At 46.2% G+C, this 16,934-nt stretch overlaps 1 protein-coding gene and 1 long non-coding RNA gene across 2 annotated transcripts in view; one reads left to right on the forward strand and one right to left on the reverse strand.

The window, feature by feature from the left end:
- ATG4B (autophagy related 4B cysteine peptidase) overlaps nucleotides 1-16,934 on the reverse strand; it is a 45,661-nt gene that overhangs the window by 2,026 nt on the left and 26,701 nt on the right. Inside the window, exons 8-12 of the mRNA XM_074964201.1 lie at nucleotides 14,815-15,011; nucleotides 13,583-13,661; nucleotides 12,872-13,017; nucleotides 9,342-9,398; nucleotides 7,955-8,048 (exon numbers count right to left, since the gene is read on the reverse strand). Coding sequence (XP_074820302.1) covers nucleotides 7,955-8,048; nucleotides 9,342-9,398; nucleotides 12,872-13,017; nucleotides 13,583-13,661; nucleotides 14,815-15,011 — 573 coding nt within the window. The remainder of the gene's footprint in view (nucleotides 1-7,954; nucleotides 8,049-9,341; nucleotides 9,399-12,871; nucleotides 13,018-13,582; nucleotides 13,662-14,814; nucleotides 15,012-16,934) is intronic.
- LOC141994125 (uncharacterized) overlaps nucleotides 39-16,934 on the forward strand; it is a 34,881-nt gene continuing 17,985 nt past the window's right edge. The window contains exon 1 of the long non-coding RNA XR_012641028.1: nucleotides 39-3,382. This is a non-coding gene — a long non-coding RNA (uncharacterized LOC141994125). The remainder of the gene's footprint in view (nucleotides 3,383-16,934) is intronic.

Raw genomic sequence — 16,934 nt, forward strand, 5'->3', positions numbered from 1 at the left:
ACTGAGGGATTTGGGGAGGGGGGGGAAGAAGAGGACAGAGCATGCTTTAATAGCAAGTAACAATGGACAATCCACATTACACCTACAGTATGTGTGGCACAGAATATATTAGCTATCCCTAAATAGTATGTTCCTCAGCGCTGGATAGTTTGTGTCTAATAGCCTTAATATGGCACAACCTTGTGCTGTAACATCTAGTGGCTGTATGTAGAAGTGTCAAATGTATAGACTCTATACACCCATAAATATATATGCTGTACACAATATAGAGAAAGTTCTGATTAAAGAGAGGCTGGGTTCAACCATATCTTTGGAAAGAATAGACCAGTGCTGTCTTGAGGCTTCATACAGACCATACTCAATCCGCTGTCGCTAGTATTAGGAGATGTCACACATCCCAACATGAGTTGACGAAAGATTTCCTTTTATTAATGCCTTTGACCCACAACACTAGGAAAGGGCAACACCACACCACAGATGTTACTGACTCAGCTGAGGCCAGCTCTGTCAGGGAGCTGCAACTGATGCAGAGTCATGTTCCCTACTGATTTGAAGAGTGCAGGCCATGCTGATGGAGCAGGCATTAGTGAATGCCCAGCACAGAAGCACTGAAGGCAGTGTGTGTGTTGGTCTATGACAGTTTTACCATTACAGCAGGCATGCCAACTGAACCCTCCAAATTTGGAGCTGACCATAGGGGAAAACTCAGAGGGGGAGAGAAGTGGAACAGAGTGGACCTTGCAGAGACCAACACTATCTAAAGCAACAAGAATGTTTGTTTTAGGTTTCACCAGAGTAACCAACAGCTAGTGAAATGCTGACTGCACAGCAGGAACAGAGGACACTAGTCAACTAAGAAGTGGTGGGGCTCTGGGTTGTGGCACATTCAGTTGTATGAGGGAGCACATACAATAGCCCAATGATTACTGCTTTCCAGTGTTCCAACTAGATTGAGAGCCCATATGTGCACCAAGAGCATGGATGTATCGATACAGAAAATACCCAAGGGGAAGTACTCTCAACTGAGGCAATAAGGGAAAAAGCAGCCAGTATCTCAAGGAGGCCAACGATTGCACTAAGACCAAAGTGAGACTGAATTAAAATCACAAGCAAATCAGTAATTCTAGTGAGGGCTGTGGCAATAAGATGAGCAGAAAAAAATAATGGATTGGTAAGGGGAGGGAGAACTGAAGGTGAGCAGCCCATTCCAACATTTTAGGGAGGAACAAGAGATGGGAAATAGGGAAAATTTGAACTGAAGGATTAAAAATAAGGGAAAGGAAAAGCTTTCTTGAAGGAAGAATGAACAGTGCGAGCTAAGGGAAGCTGTGAGACAGGCAGTGACAGAACTGAGTGTCACAGCAGAGAGAAATAGATAAGAGCACAGCGTACAAATGACAAGACACATCCAGTTCCTGGTAACTACAGAGATGTTTGTCCACAGATACTCCTCTTGGCAGAAGAAGTTACTCACCTTGTGCAGTAACAGTGGTTCTTTGAGATATGTCTCCTTGGGGGTGTTCCACTATGGGTGTTCCACTATAGGTGTGTCTGCATCCTGCACTGCTCTTCAGAGAATTTCAATAGCAGTCTGTCCTGCACACGCGGCTCCCCACCTGCCATGAGTCTAGTCAGCGTGCATGGGCATTTCCCTCTCAATTCCTTCTCTACCGCAGAGCCATATAGAGAACGCCAAAATAAACTGTCAGAGGGTCAGTCATGGAGCACCAATAGGGGGACACATCTTGAACCATTGTTACTGCACAAGGTGAGTACCTTAGTCTTCAAGTAGCATCCCTATGGGTGCTCCACACTAGGTGACTCCCAAGCAGCACCCACCGCAGGAGGCTGGGACTTTAGAGTCAAGTCTGATACAGATGATAGTACAGTGGCCCTGAATTGGGCGTCTGAAGCTGAATCACTCAGAATGTCATATTGTTCTGCAAAGGTATGCGCAGAGGTCTGTGTAGCTGCCCTGCATCTCTCGGATATGGGGATACCCTTAGAGAAGGCGATCGACGAGGAGATTGCCCTTGTGGAATGTATGGCTATTGAAGATGAGGGGGGTTACACCCTCCCCCCCCACCCACCCACACACACACAATTGGTGGGGGAGTCTAATATAGCTAGAGACCCATTTGGACAATGTCTGAGCAGACATCGCCGCACCTTTGATTTATCCATAACAGAAAGGAAGAGAGTCTTGGAGATTTTCAGAAGGCCTTCGCCCTGCCTAAATAGAAGGCCAAAGCTCTTCTCCCAGAGTATATGGAGGATGGACTCCCTATTGTCCATATGAGGTATTGGATAGAATATTGGGAGTTAAAAGAGTTGATACATGTGAAATGCAGAAGTTATTTGGGGAGTGAATTTCGGGTGTGTTCTGAGTGTGACCTTGTCCGGGAAGAACACTGTAAATGGGGGATGTGCCATCAAAGCTGCTATCTCCCCTATCCTTCTGGCATAAGTGATGGTGATGAGGAACGCCATCTTTATGGAAAGGTGAGTTAACGAACAAGTGGCCTGGGTTCGAATGGCAGTCTAGTCAGTCCTTTAGCACTAGGCGAGGTCTCATTAGGGAGTAGGGGTCCTGGGTTGTGGGAAAAGTTTTGCTATACCTTTCAGAAATCTCTTCATAGTTGGGTGAGAGAAGATTGAGTAGCATCTGTTTGCTGGTGGAAGGTAGCAGTTGCTGCCAAGTGAACCTTCAGCAAGCCAACAGAGAGACCCAACTTCTGTAAGGATAACAGATAGTCCAGGATCGCTGGCAAGGTGGCTGAATTAGGACTTGGACTGGCACCGTATCTGGAATCTCTTCCATTTCTGCAGGTAGGTGAACTAGTAGAACCCTTTCTACTGTCCAGTAGTACCTCCTGCACCTCCTCTGAGCAAGATGCTTTTATGTGCCGGAACCATGAAGAAGCCATGCTTTGAGATGTAGGATCCAAGGATTAGGGTGAAGGATGTGACCCCTGTTTTGTGACAGACGGCATGGGGTGATTGATAGGGTCACCGGAGGACATCATGCCAGCTGGGACAGGCAAGGGAATCATGTCTCTCTGGGTCTGGTAGGAGCAATCAGAATATTTGGTTTTTCCCTTTTTATCTTCAGCAGCACCTTTAATAATACAGGGAATGGAGGAAAGATGTAAAGAAAGCCCTTGTTCTGCAGGAGGAGCAGCATGTCTCCCTGGAGTGTTGGCCAAAGCCAGACAAATGGAGCCAAGACACCCTCCTCATAACCACCACCATGGAGACAGAGCACGCTGCCATGTTGGCCGCATCCAATGTGCGCTAGAAACGTTTTTGCAACTAACTGGTCTTCCTTAATGATGGCCAAGAATTGGTTAAAGAAGTATGGGCTGGATGGATGCGCTACAAGGTGGGTAGAAAGTTGGCTAGATTGTCGGGCTCAATGGGTAGTGATCAATGGCTCCATGTCTAGTTGGCAGCCGGTATCTAGCGGAGTGCCCCAAGGGTCGGTCCGGGGGCCGGTTTTGTTCAATATCTTCATTAATGATCTGGAGGATGGTGTGGATTGCACTCTCAGCAAGTTTGCGGATGACACTAAACTGGGAGGAGTGGTAGATACGCTGGAGGGTAGGGATAGGATACAGAGGGACCTAGACAAATTAGAGGATTGGGCCAAAAGAAATCTGATGAGGTTCAACAAGGACAAGTGCAGAGTCCTGCACTTAGGACGGAAGAATCCAATGCACTGCTACAGACTAGGGACCGAATGGCTAGGCAGCAGTTCTGCAGAGAAGGACCTAGGGGTGACAGTGGATGAGAAGCTGGATATGAGTCGACAGTGTGCCCTTGTTGCCAAGAAGGCCAATGGCATTTTGGGGTGTATAAGTAGGGGCATTGCCAGCAGATCGAGCGATGTGATCGTTCCCCTCTATTCGACATTGGTGAGGCCTCATCTGGAGTACTTTGTTCAGTTTTGGGCCCCACACTACAAGAAGGATGTGGAGAAATTGGAGAGAGTCCAGCGAAGGGCAACAAAAATGATTAGGGGACTGGAACACATGAGTTATGAGGAGAGGCTGAGGGAACTGGGATTGTTTAGTCTGCGGAAGAGAAGAATGAGGGGGGATTTGATAGCTGCTTTTAACTACCTGAAAGGTGGATCCAAAGAGGATGGATCTAGACTATTCTCAGTGATAGCAGATGACAGGACAAGGAGTAATGGTCTCAAGTTGCAGTGGGGGAGGTTTAGGCTGGATATTAGGAAAAACTTTTTCACTAGGAGGGTGGTGAAACATTGGAATGTGTTACCTAGGGAGGTGGTGGAATCCCCTTCCTTAGAAGTTTTTTAAGGTCAGGCTTGACAAAGCCCTGGCTAGGATGGTTTAGTTGGGATTGGTCCTGCTCTGGGCAGGGGGTTGGACTAGATGGCCTCCAGAGGTCCCTTCCAACTCTGTTATTCTATGATTCTATGGTCTTTGTATCTATCTGGAAGCTGCTCAATAAAGGAGTTTAATTTTGTATAGTTCTGATAATCATATCTGGCCACTAGGGCCTGATAGTTAGCTACTCGAAATTGGAGGGTGGCCGAAGAATAGGCTTTTCTGCCAAAATCCAAACATTTCCCATCTCGGCCATACGGGGTAGATTTAAATTGGTATTGATGACCCCTTGAATTGACCATGTCCACTATGATGGAATTTGGAGTCAAACTGGTGAATAGAAAATCGGTGTCCTTTGCAGGCACATAGTACTTTTTGTCCACCTGCTTACACGTCAGTGGGATGGATGCCAGGGCCTGCCATATGACCCTATTAGGGTCTAGGAGCACCTTGTTAACTGGGAGGGCTACTCTGGCAGAGGTAGAAGAATGAAGAATGTCCACCAGCTTGTGATGTAGTTGCATGTAGTTGCACTTGCAGGGTCTCAGCCACTTTTTGAATTAGGTCCCAGAACGACCTAAAGTCGTCCGCCAGAGATGGCGGGGGAGGCATCACTGCCTCGTCAGGTGAGGATGATGAGAGGTAAGTTTGAGGGGCCTCTTCCTTTTCTGCCTCCATTTCCCATTCTTCCAAAAATTCCGGCAGGTCTGGTGCCCTTGATGTTGTCACTGAAGGGGGACATCTCTCTGCCTGCTGGTAAATTACACTCTGGGGCAGCCCAAGGTCCCAGTAGGGACACTGTGGGTAGGGAGCTGGTGGCTGGGTCCACGGTTGCCCATACCAGGGAGGTTGAGGGCTGCATGGTACCCCTGGTACTCTTGATGGGATTGGGGTCTGTATGGTGGGTAAGATGACCGATGAGAACCCAGTTCCTCCCGGCTCGCTATCCGAGTTGGAAAGGGAAAGAGGCAGTGCATGGCATGGAGACACCATTACGTCCACTGCTCCTGGCGAGGTTGGTACCAGGGTCCCAGTGCTGAGAAGGGGCGAGTCCGGTGCCTTGATGTAACATTGCTCTTCATATGCTTTATGAAAATATGCTTATGAATGTGAATAGGATGTAACTGAAATATGCTTTATGCAAAAGGTCTCTTGTAAGGCATCATTATAAAGCTTATAATCTATTGAGTGTGTTCATCCTGTTTGTATGCATGTATCATTCTTGTATCTGAAGCTAGAAATATGAAGTATAACTCTGAGGTCCTATTGTAACTATGCAAAGTGTGGGCCATTAATTGTGGTTTAGAATCTTGATGGCTCCCATTGATTAGGATAATTGGTTGTAAATGGTTCATTTACCTGCAAGCCTTCCTGTATACATGTGGGCCAGTCCATGGGTAATTAAGAATGAGGCCTCACAGGGACATGTGACCATGTCACCTGATAATGGAATCCGTCTTAAATCTGGTACTTTTCCATTTAGAAGGAGGGGTGGGGACCCAGAGAGAAAAAAGACACCTGCCTTGTGCCAAAGCTATAAAAGGGAGTGGAGCAGAACAAAGAAGGGCAGTTATTACAAAGCCCGTTTTCCACCTAAGAGGTCTGCTGGAACTAACAAGAACTGTACCAGGGAAAGGATTGGGCCCAGACTAGGAAGGAGTCTAGTCTGTGAAAGAAGCTTATTGAAACATCTGAGGGTAAGGTATTACCTGTATTCAGTTTAAGGTATTAAGCTTAGACTTGTGTGTCTTATTTTACTTTGTGACTTACTTTGTTGTCTGTTATTACTTGAAACCACTTAAATCCTACTTTTTATACTTAATAAAATCACTTTTGTTTATTAATAAGTAAGTGATTAATACCTGGGGAGCAAACAGCTGTGCATCTCTATCAGTGTTATAGAGGGTGGACAATTTATGAGTTTACCCTGTATAATCTTTACACAAAAGTAAAATGGATTTATTTGGGGTTTGGATCCCATGGGAGCCGGGAGTCTGGGTGCTGGAGGCAAGTAACCTGCTGAGCAGTTTTTAGTTAAAGTCTGCAGCTTTGGGGGTGTGGACCAGACCTGGGTCTGTGTTGCAGCAGGCTAGTGTGTCTGGCTCAACAAGGCAGGGTTCTGGAGTCCCAAGCTGGCAGGGAAAATGGGCTCAGAGGTAATCTCAGCACACCAGGTGACAGTCCCAAGGGGATCCCTGTGACCAAACCTATCACACTTAGATTCAGAGAGAGGTCCAGTGTGCACCTGTAGTAACAGTACAGACAATATCAGTGCTGAAGACTGCCAGTGCCAAGGAGCCTGCACCAAAGGAGTTGGCGATGTAGACCTGGCTATATGGTCCTTTTGTGCCACGCACACCAGCATCAATACCAGTGCTCTCCTTGACGTAGCCTTCACCGGGGCAGATCGACTATGTTTGTCTCGCCCTCATGGTACCGGTATCTCTCTGCCCATGCCTGTTGGGTCAGTACTGTGTGTGCCCTGGGTAGCGATGGCTTCAACGCCATCGGTACCGAAGATACAGATAGAGCCAGAGAACGTTTCCAGCTTGATCTGGGCTCGCTATGTGGGCTCACAGACCTCTTCTTACCAGTCTTTCATGAGTGCGTAAATTCCTTAAGATCACCTGCCTTCGACATAGAAGGTTGCGGTGATCCTTCACTCCGGGACTTCAGAGATTGAAGGACTGATTCTACGAGCAGGAGTTTTAGCCTTAACTCTGTCCTTTCTAGACCTGGGTTTTAGCTGCTGGCACCAGCCACACTTTTGTGGATTGTGCTTTTCCCCCAAGGCAGCGAACACACTGCAAATGTCTGTCCATTACCAGGACGGAGTCTTTAAAGCTCAGATGCTTTTGGAAGCCTAGGAAGCCAGGCATACCCTTGTCCAGGGGGGTTTCCGCCCCACCCAGGTTGGCAGGAGGCATAGTTCCCCCCCCCCCCCTTTTCTTTTTTTGGCATGGCCAACTAAAACAAATATTAAAAGAAAGGGGCTTCAAGAAACAAAGAAATTTGCAAAACTATCAGGAGTTAATTTGTGAACAGACACCTCTAAGCTTGTCTCTAGCCTAGGGCCGTTGAGAAGGACATGAGGAAGAAATGCCCATGCACGCTGACTAGCTACAAGGCAGGCTGGGAGCCACACATGCACAGGTGGGACAAACTGTAATTGAAATTCTCTGATCAGCAGTGCAGGGGCACACGCACGCACGCCTACAGTGGAGCACCCAGAGGGACATCACTCAAAGAAGTTGTTAAATGCTTCTGCAATGTCCATGCCTATTATTAAACACACACAGGGACTGGCGGCAGGGGAATTCCGTGGCAGTTGTTTCTCCTGTGCATGTGCCAATTACCCACCACAGCCCTGTTAGCACAAAGGGGAAGAAATCAATAACACTGGAAACTGAAAGAAGTCATTCTTTCCAAGGCAGTTTCTATTTCTAGAGTGCCAAATCATTCTCTAGGCTTCAGGGAAGCAAAGAGCCAAAAGTCATCATGCAGTTCCAACAGGAAGAACCATGCAAGCTTTCAAGGAAGCTGAAGAGATAAGCCCACCCCAGGGGTTTTCTACCAAAAACGACCAGATGGCTGGGCCTTACCTGGTGTGAGATTCAGAACATCAGGGCTGGAGAAGTGTGAAGGCTGATGTTCTACCAGTTCAAACATCGGCAGAACTCCTCTTAGCAGGGACAGCTGTGGAGTGAACACAGAAGCCAGCCTGTTAGCACAAACACATCACCAATCAAGGATAGTAGTGACAGCCTCTTCACTCAGGAGCTGGAAGAAACGTGAAGAATCTGACAGAAAGTCTGACTAATATGTTCCTCTTCTCTACCTTTAAACCCCTGCCTTTTCTGGAAGGGAGCATTCAGCTAGCTGGTTTCTGTCACTCGACAGCAAGGGATGGCAAAGAGGATCTATAATTCCTTTGGCCTTCCTCCCAGTTGGTAAGGAAAGGTCCTGGAAGAGCAGTACAGCAGAGTACTTATTTTAAAGGGAATTCATGTGTAGAGATTTCTGGTGTGAAGATTGAGAGCAGAATACACACAAGCACCAAGAAGAGGAACTAGAGCCTCACAGCATCCAGAGCAAATAGTAGGGCTTGCCTTGGGAAATACTGAAGACATCATCAGGGAGTTGTTATATTTGTTCTTCAAGCTAAATGAGTTATTAGTTCTGAGGGTTCAGCTTCTAAGCCCCAAACTAACTAAACCACAGCTTAACTGTATCTCTACCACCTGGGACTGTTAAAGCCACCAGATCTCAAATTAGGTAAGGATGGGGCATGGTTACTGTACAGACCTGAGACTCCCATCTACCTCCTTCCCCACATACGTCCAAGGAATAAACCAAGGGTGTTCCTTGTGTTCCACAGAGATCCCACAGTGCCCTGTTTTAGCAGGGGTGTTAGCCTCATTGTCCGACATTTACAAGCTGGGTAATTCTATTTTGCTCACCCCAAATTCCTTATGCAGTTTCAGAAGGTTGTCGTGCACTTCAATTCCTTTTCTCATTGCTACTTTGATAAACTGCTGCTGTGGGGACTGACTGAGGAGACCAGGAGTCTTTCCCAGTCTCTGGCAGACTTCCTGTGATGCCCTGGGCAAGTCACGAATCTCACTCACAGACCTGCCTAATTTTTCTAAAAGTGATTATAACTTTTTGAAGTGATAACTCCTATTTTCAGCCTTGCAGAGCTTCACACATTAATGGTTGTAAGGGTGCTTAGAGATCATAACTGAGCTAGTCCCCCCACACTGGTCAGACGGTGCCAATCTGCTGGCCTTCAAGGCAAGGCATAGAAGATCACCTCTCAGGCGTTTGCTAGTTAAATGTGGGGGACTGAATTCTTTTTGGTTTTAATGATTAAACTAGTTGTGTACTCTTTAAAAGGTGGTCACCCTGCAGAGCGTGCTGGATGCATTTGCAGAAGTTGGAAAATAATGTAGACAATGCCCTTTACCAGTGACATGGCTGAACACAAACCTTTTTGATTTCCTGACACCAGTCATTAAAGTCTTCCTCTGTGTTGCAGAAAAAGCCCTAAAAAGAAATGTTGTACAATCTTTATTAGCTTATAATAAAAACAAAACAATTTGTGGATAGTGTCTATCAAAGCCTCACAGAGTAATGCCAAGCAATTATATGAAATATACATTCTGAATGTCAGCTATGCCAATAAAAATGTTTGTTTTTCATGTAGTGACAGAGCCAAAACTTTGAGAATGTTTTTTGTAGTTCAAGCTACCTGACTTTAAACTGCAATTCAGATGTAGCAAAACTGGCTACTTCTCGTTGACTTACTCAGGCCAGTCTCTTCCAATGCTGGAAACACTGACTATGGTCTCAAGTGGGGCACATGACTTGCAAGGAGAGGCTGAGGGAACGGGGCTTATTTAGTCTGCAGAAGAGAAGAGTGAGGGAGAATTTGATAGCAGCCTTCAACTATCTGAAAGGGGTGTTCCAAAGAGGATGGAGGTAGGCTGTTCTCAGTGGTGGCAGTGACAGAACAAGGAGCAATGGTCTCAAATTGCAGTGGGGAAGGTCTAGGTTGGATATTAGGAAAAACTATTTCACTAGGAGGGTGGTGAAACCTCCTTCCTTAGAGGTTTTTAAGGCCCGGCTTGACAAAGCCCTGGCTGGGATGATTTAGTTGGGGTTGGTCCTGCTTTGAGCAGGGGGTTGGACGAGATGACCTCCTGAGGTCTCTTCCAACCATAATCTTCTATGATGGAAGTGATATGGGGACAGAGCCAGCCCAATTGGACACAGTTCAGACATTTCAAACCTGAAAACAGAGTGTCACAACTGCACGTGGGTCCAGAGGTGCCAACTTTCCAGTGGTTCTGCCCCCACTCCACCCCTTCCCACAAGCCCCCCCCCCCCCCCGACCTCTTCCCATCCCCACTCCACCCTGCCTCTTCCCTCCTCTGAGCATGCCCCACCCTTGCTTCTCTTCCTCCCCCCAGCATTTCCTGCATGCCACAGAACAGCTGAACTGCAGTGGCAGGAGGTGCTGGGAGGGAAGGGGAGGTGCCAATCAGCGGAGCTGCTGGCGGGTGGGAGGCACAGGAGCTGATGAGAGGAACACCCACGAAGTCGGCACCTATGCTTGGGTCATCTACTTCACCACAAGGCAGGATGCAAATCCAGACTGCAATTCAGAGATGGCAGAACCTAGGAGTTATTAGGCTTCTGTCAGAAAGGCAATTGTAAGTACAACTGCATGAAGATAAAGTCGGGTACAGAAGAGGCAACTTCTCTCTAGGTACCCTTTACTATACCCTTGGGCTGGAGTGAATGCTGGGACTGTTATGATCTCCATAAGAACATAAGAACGGCCATACTGGGTCAGACCAAAGGTCCATCAAGCCCAGTATCCAGTCCTCTGACAGTGGCCAATGGCAGGTTCCCCAAAAGGAATGAACAGACAGGTTATTATCAAGTGATTCATGCCCTGTCACCAAATCCCAGCTTCTGGAAATCAGAGGCTAGGGACACCATTCCCGCCCATCCTGGCTAATAGCCATTGATGGACCTATCTTCCATGAATCTATCATGAAGCTCCCTTTTGAACCCCGTTAATAGTACTGACCTTCACAACACCCTCTGGCAAGGAGTTCCAGAGGTTGACAGTGTGTTGTGTGAAAAAATACTTTGTGTTTGTTTTAAACCAGCTACCTTTTAATTTCATTTGGTGGCCCCTTGTTCTTGTATTATGAGGAGGAGTAAATAACACTTTCTTATTTACTTTCTCTATACCTCTCATGATTTTATAGACCTCTATCATATCCTGCCTTAGTCACCTCTTTTCCAAGCTGAAAAGTCCCAGTCTTATCAATCTCTCCTCATACGGAAACCGTTCTATACCCCTAATGATTTTTGTTGCCCTTTTCTGAACCTTTTCCAATCCCAATATATCTTTTTTGAGCTGGGGCGACCACATCTGCACACAGTATTCAAGGTGTGGGCGTACCATGGATTTATATAGAGGCAATATATTTTCTGTCTTATCTATCCCTTTCTTTATGATTCCCAACATTGTTTGCTTTTTTGACTGCCGCTGCACATTGAGTGGACGATTTCAGAGAACTATCCACAATGACTCCAAGATCTCTTTCTTGAGTGGTAACAGCTAATTTAGACCCCATCATTGTATATGTATAGTTAGAATTATGTTTTCCAATGTGCATTACTTCGCATTTATCAACATTAAATTTCATCTGCCATTTTGTTGCCCAGTCACTCAATTTTGCGAGATACTTTTGTAGCTCTTCGCTGTCTGCCTGGGACTTAACTATCTTGAGTAGTGTTGGATCATCTGCAAATTTTGCCACCTCACTGTTTACCGCTTTTTCCAGATTGTTTATGAATGTTAAATAGGACTGGTCCCAGTACAGATCCCTGGGGGGCACCACTATTTACCCCTCTCCATTCTGAAAGCTGACCATTTATTCCTACGCTTTGTTTCCTATCTTTCAACCAGTTACCAATCCATGAGAGAACCTTCCCTCTTTATCCCATGACTGCTTATTTTGCTTAATAGCCTTTGGTAAGGGACCTTGTCAAAGGCTTTCTGAAAATCTAAATACACTATATCCACTGGATCTCCTTTGTCTGCATGCTTATTGACCCCCTCAAAGAATTCTAGTAGATTGATGAGGCATGATTTCCCTTTACAAAAACCATGTTGACTATTCCCCAACAAATTATATTCATCTATGTGTCTGACAATTTTGTTCTTTACTATAGTTTCAACCAATTTGCCCGGTACTGAAGTGAGGCTTACTGGCCTGTAGTTGCTGGGGTCACCTCTGGAGCCCTTTTTAAAAATTGGCATCACATTAGCTATCCTCCAGTCATCTGGTACAGAAGCTGATTTAAATGATAGGTTACAGATGACAGTTAATAGTCCTGCAATTTCACATTGGAATTCCTTCAGAAGTCTTGGGTGGATACCATGCGGTCCTGGAGATTTATTACTGTTTAGTTTATCAATTTGTTCCAAAACCTCCTCTAATGATACCTCAATCTGGGACAGTTCCTCAGATCTGTCACCCAAAAAGAATGGCTCAGGTTTGGGAATCTCCCTCACATCCTCAACAGTGAAGACCGATGCAAAGAATTCATTTAGTTTCTCCACAATGGCCTTATCATCGATGCATTCGCTTTATTTCAGAGTTGCCTGTAGCACTTGCCACACTGCATGACAGACCCTTAGCAATTAGTCACTGTGTAGATGTAGCAGTTTAAGGGAGTTTTCCCCGCTACTGAATTGTTTCATGCAGGAGAGAGTTATTTTTGACCAAAGTTTTAACTTAGTCAGGGTATCAAAGCATTTGCCAATAGGACTGGCAAGTAAATAGGATCTGCATCAGCAGACTTATAGGGAGAGGAAACAGCCAGAAAAGAAGGGAAGGCTGAAAAAGACTGTTCCAGCTGCTAACAGTGGCACAACTGCAAAGACAGGGTCAAGCTCTCAACAGCTGGGACAGAAATAAGTCACAGGTACACACCACTGCGATGGATGGGTCGAGTTCAGCAATGCTCATTCGGCAGGGCGGGTGCTGGCAGTGGAAGCTCTCATCAGGGATACAGCCGTTGTCACTGGGTTCCACTGCAGGCTGTGTAGTGTGGGGGTCCAAGTAAATTAGCTCCTCACCTGGACAAATAGAGGCGAAATTAACAGGGTATGTCACACCAGATGAGCACCTTGTGCGTGAGTGCGTGCATGCATGCATGCATAAAGGTCACTAACACAGCCTTTGTCCTTTCATAATCGGCTCATGATTTGGAGAACAGAAGGAAGAGGAAAACAGACACGTGCTCACAAACGAAAAGGGGGAGGAGAGGGTAAACAAGTTACACAAACCCATGAAGGGAAGTCAGCTCTGGATCTAGGACAAGGTCAGACAGACCGACCCATCTGCTACAATTTAATTCTACGTAAGGAATGTTCCACAAGGAATAGCACTTTAGGGTTTGTGTAAGAGAGCTTATACCCACGGCTGCAGTCACCCCTGGATCCTCTCTCACAAGGAGGCTTATCTCACAGCACCCTCAAGCTGTTCTAAAGTAAAGGGGGGAACAACACTCTGGGGAAAGTGAGGGCAAGTTTGGGAGGGCTGCATTGCTCTGCAGTCACTCCCCTATCTGTGGGCAGACATCTCAAGACAGATTGGACACCTCCCTAACATGGCACAAAGCTAGGCTGGTTAGTCACTCACCTACATAGCCAATGAAGTAATGAGCACTGTTGGGTTTCCCTCCAATCACTCCCAGGGACTGAGGCATCATGAAACAGTGCTGGAAAGCAAGACTGAACATGAGCAGCTGGCAGGCAGCAGCAACTAGAGCAAGTGATCAGAAATCAAACTCAAAGGCAATCACTGTGATACTGGCACATGCTGGGCTTCTGAACTGTGAGCAAGTCCAGCAGCAGAAGCAACGGTTTATGGTAGAAGGTCTCTGCCAAGAGGGAAGGATGCTGCAACATGTAAACTTCAAGGGAAAGAGGCTCAGAGAAGCCTTAGAGCCCTGGGGGAGAAATAGACCAAGAAAAAGGGGCAGGAGGAGGAAGGAGAAGAGACGAGACTCTGGACATGACATGGTGCAATCTGCACTATAGTCACAAATTCCACAAGCAACTGAGCAAAACCCTCACTCCACTAAGTCAATGACAAAACTCCCATTGACTTCAATAGGGTCAGGATTTTACCCTAAATCATTTGTCAATGGATCTGCAATAGCACTCCCAAGGGAGTTACATTGTTCTGAATGTTCTTGGGAAATGGATGAGAGAATTTAGCATCCATGTTGCTGAATCCAAGCACAATTCAGTGAATTCAGGCCAAGTATCCACCCTAAATTCAGAGTGCCCATACTCACACAGCTGAGGGACTGACACCATTGTTAGAGCAAGATACTGTGCAACCTTCTTCACAAAGTCAACGTGTGCCCCTCAGAATCTGATCTCTGCCAGCCTCGGCTGCTCCAAGGGCTGGTCTGGAATCCCAGAATTCTGCTCACCTAAATTTGATTTGCAGCACACACAGCTCTGACTTGCCAGATGTGGACTTGCAGCACATAGCACTTAAAGCTCAGACTGCTGCCAAGCAGAGACTGGCAGTCATGCTGAATGCTCTAGTGGCTTGGGTTGGGTACAGACACAGGTAGGGACTGAGATTAGATCCTGGGTAAAATTCTCAGAAGCACCTAAGTCTCTTTTTTAAGAGTGACTTAACCACTTTGGCTCTTAAGTCACATTGATTGTCAAGGAGACTTAGGCACCTAAACACTAATGTCTCTCTTGCAACTGGAACTTGGGTACTTACGAACATTTTGCCCCAGAACCAGTTTTACACCTGACCTAATCAAGACTTGTTCCTTGGCGCTCAGCAGTAAAACACCGGGAAGTCTGCTCATCCATGGCCATACCAAACAGCACTAATTCCCCTACCTTTAGTGTTTCAATATAAGCTTCATTGATATCCGTGAGCCCAAGGCGAAGAGGTATCAGCAGCACCAATGGTTTCCATAGCGACAACCTATCTGTAACCTCTGCTCCATCCGGGTACCCATTATAGAACAGGTCTGACTCTGCAGCAGGGAATACTGCAGCCCCAGCACACAAGAAATTGGACTTGCATAACCTTCCTACAGAAAGGGAGCACACACACACAAGCAGAAATGGTTTCAGGAAAAGCATCAAACAGCTTCTAGTCCTTGATGAGTACTTCCCCTCCCTAATTCCCCCGCTCCCACCGCCTCAGTGCTCAACAGAAACTGCCATCTAATTTCTCAGAGATGCATGACACTTAAATAAGCAGCTGGTTTAAAGAGCAAGCGCTTTGCTTGAATTATATATTCACTCCAGAACCCTCTGGTAAACTTATTTTAGAAATACTGTACATCAAGCCTTTTACATCAAAGCACTTAGAACACTCATGGTATGTCTACACATCAATAAAACACCCATGGCTGGCTTGTGTTAGCTGACTTGGGCTTGGGGTGCAGGGCTATTACAATTGTAGTGCAGATATTCAGACTCAGGCTGGAGCCAGGACTCTGGGACCCCACGAGCGGGGAGGGTTCCAGAGCCCCAACATCTACATTGCAATTTTAGAGTCCCACAGTCTGAGCCCAAGTCAGCTGACACAGACCAGCCATGGGTGTTTTATTGCTGTGTAGACATACCCACAGGGATCACTTGGGGCACCATTAAAAAGCAGCTATCTTTAGGGCAGCAATGCAGGAACCAGCAACTGCCCTGTGCCAGCAAGATTAAACAGTACACTTGTGAGGAGAGGCAGAACTATGCAATTCAAATCACAGGGAGAATTTAGGTAGAAAGAATGTAAGTGCTTGAGTTGTAATTTGGTCAGGACACTGGGGTTGAACACAGGAGGTCTTCATCTGTAATAAGATACAAACGGAGCACTAAATAGGCACACTAAGAGTCTTACAGGGACCCATTGAAGTACTTAGTCTTCAACGACAAAACACAGGATTTCTGGCAAGTATTCTTGCCAAGCTCAGGCAAGTCAGGTGAAAGGAGTCCAAGAGGCAATTTCAGGGGTATCCAAAAGTGTTGGGAGTGTTCAAAAATTCTGGAACCTCAGTTAAGTAAGGTCCCTTAAAAAACAAAACACACCTGCATCGGCTATGACAAACCATGACAGTGTCTTTACAAGCAGCAGAGTTGTCTACAATAAGGGGTATTTCAAGAAAGCTTTCAGTTCTAATACCTTTTTTGGGTTGTCTGGTTCCACAAAATAGCTTCCAAGCAATCCCAAATTTTCCACTCCATGAGACCTCCCAGCTTGCACCATACCAGTGAGGATATTGACAAGTGGAGTCTGCCTAGGAGGGTAATGTGAGGGATACTATAAACACAATGCATGCTGTGAAGTCAGGGATCATTCAGAAGCTACTTTAAGAGCCCTAAGGGGAGTGGAGGAGGGAAAACATTATTATAATTGGGAGGCACTTTACATATCAAGGTGACTTCATGTTTTAACAGTGACACTTAACACGAACAGCTGTCCATTTAGAGTACTGTACAAATGCTGATACTCACAGCACACCTGTGAGGTGAGCACTGAGTACCCCCATTTTACAGATGGGGAAACTGAGGCAGAAAGTTTAACCAGGTTGCTGAAGGCCACCCAGCAACTCAGTGACAGATTTTCCCATTACCTGGGAGTTTCTGACCCCTACCCCCACTTACACTTCTCTAGGCCTTACTGCCTCACTTGCCAAGTCTACCGCGCCATAGAAAACTGTGGGTTTTTTTATGGTAAAGTGATACAGATTAACAAATGCAAAACAGAAAAGGTGGCCCAAACAAGAAGCTACAGCCATGTATGGCACAGCATGTGTAAGTACTTCCAGGCGTCTTCAGTTCAAGCAGGACACTTGTTTGCCAGACCCTATACCCCAACTGGACCAAGAGAAGGTACTATAAGGACACGGCATTCACAATGAATAAATGCACTAGATGGAACGGAAGCATTTGGAGGCACTTGTTTGCATCATACTCGGGATATGAATGGCTGGGCAGTACATCTTTTTGTCTGG

This window comes from Natator depressus, chromosome 9, assembly GCF_965152275.1.
Source record: "Natator depressus isolate rNatDep1 chromosome 9, rNatDep2.hap1, whole genome shotgun sequence".
Taxonomy (NCBI): domain Eukaryota; kingdom Metazoa; phylum Chordata; order Testudines; family Cheloniidae; genus Natator; species Natator depressus.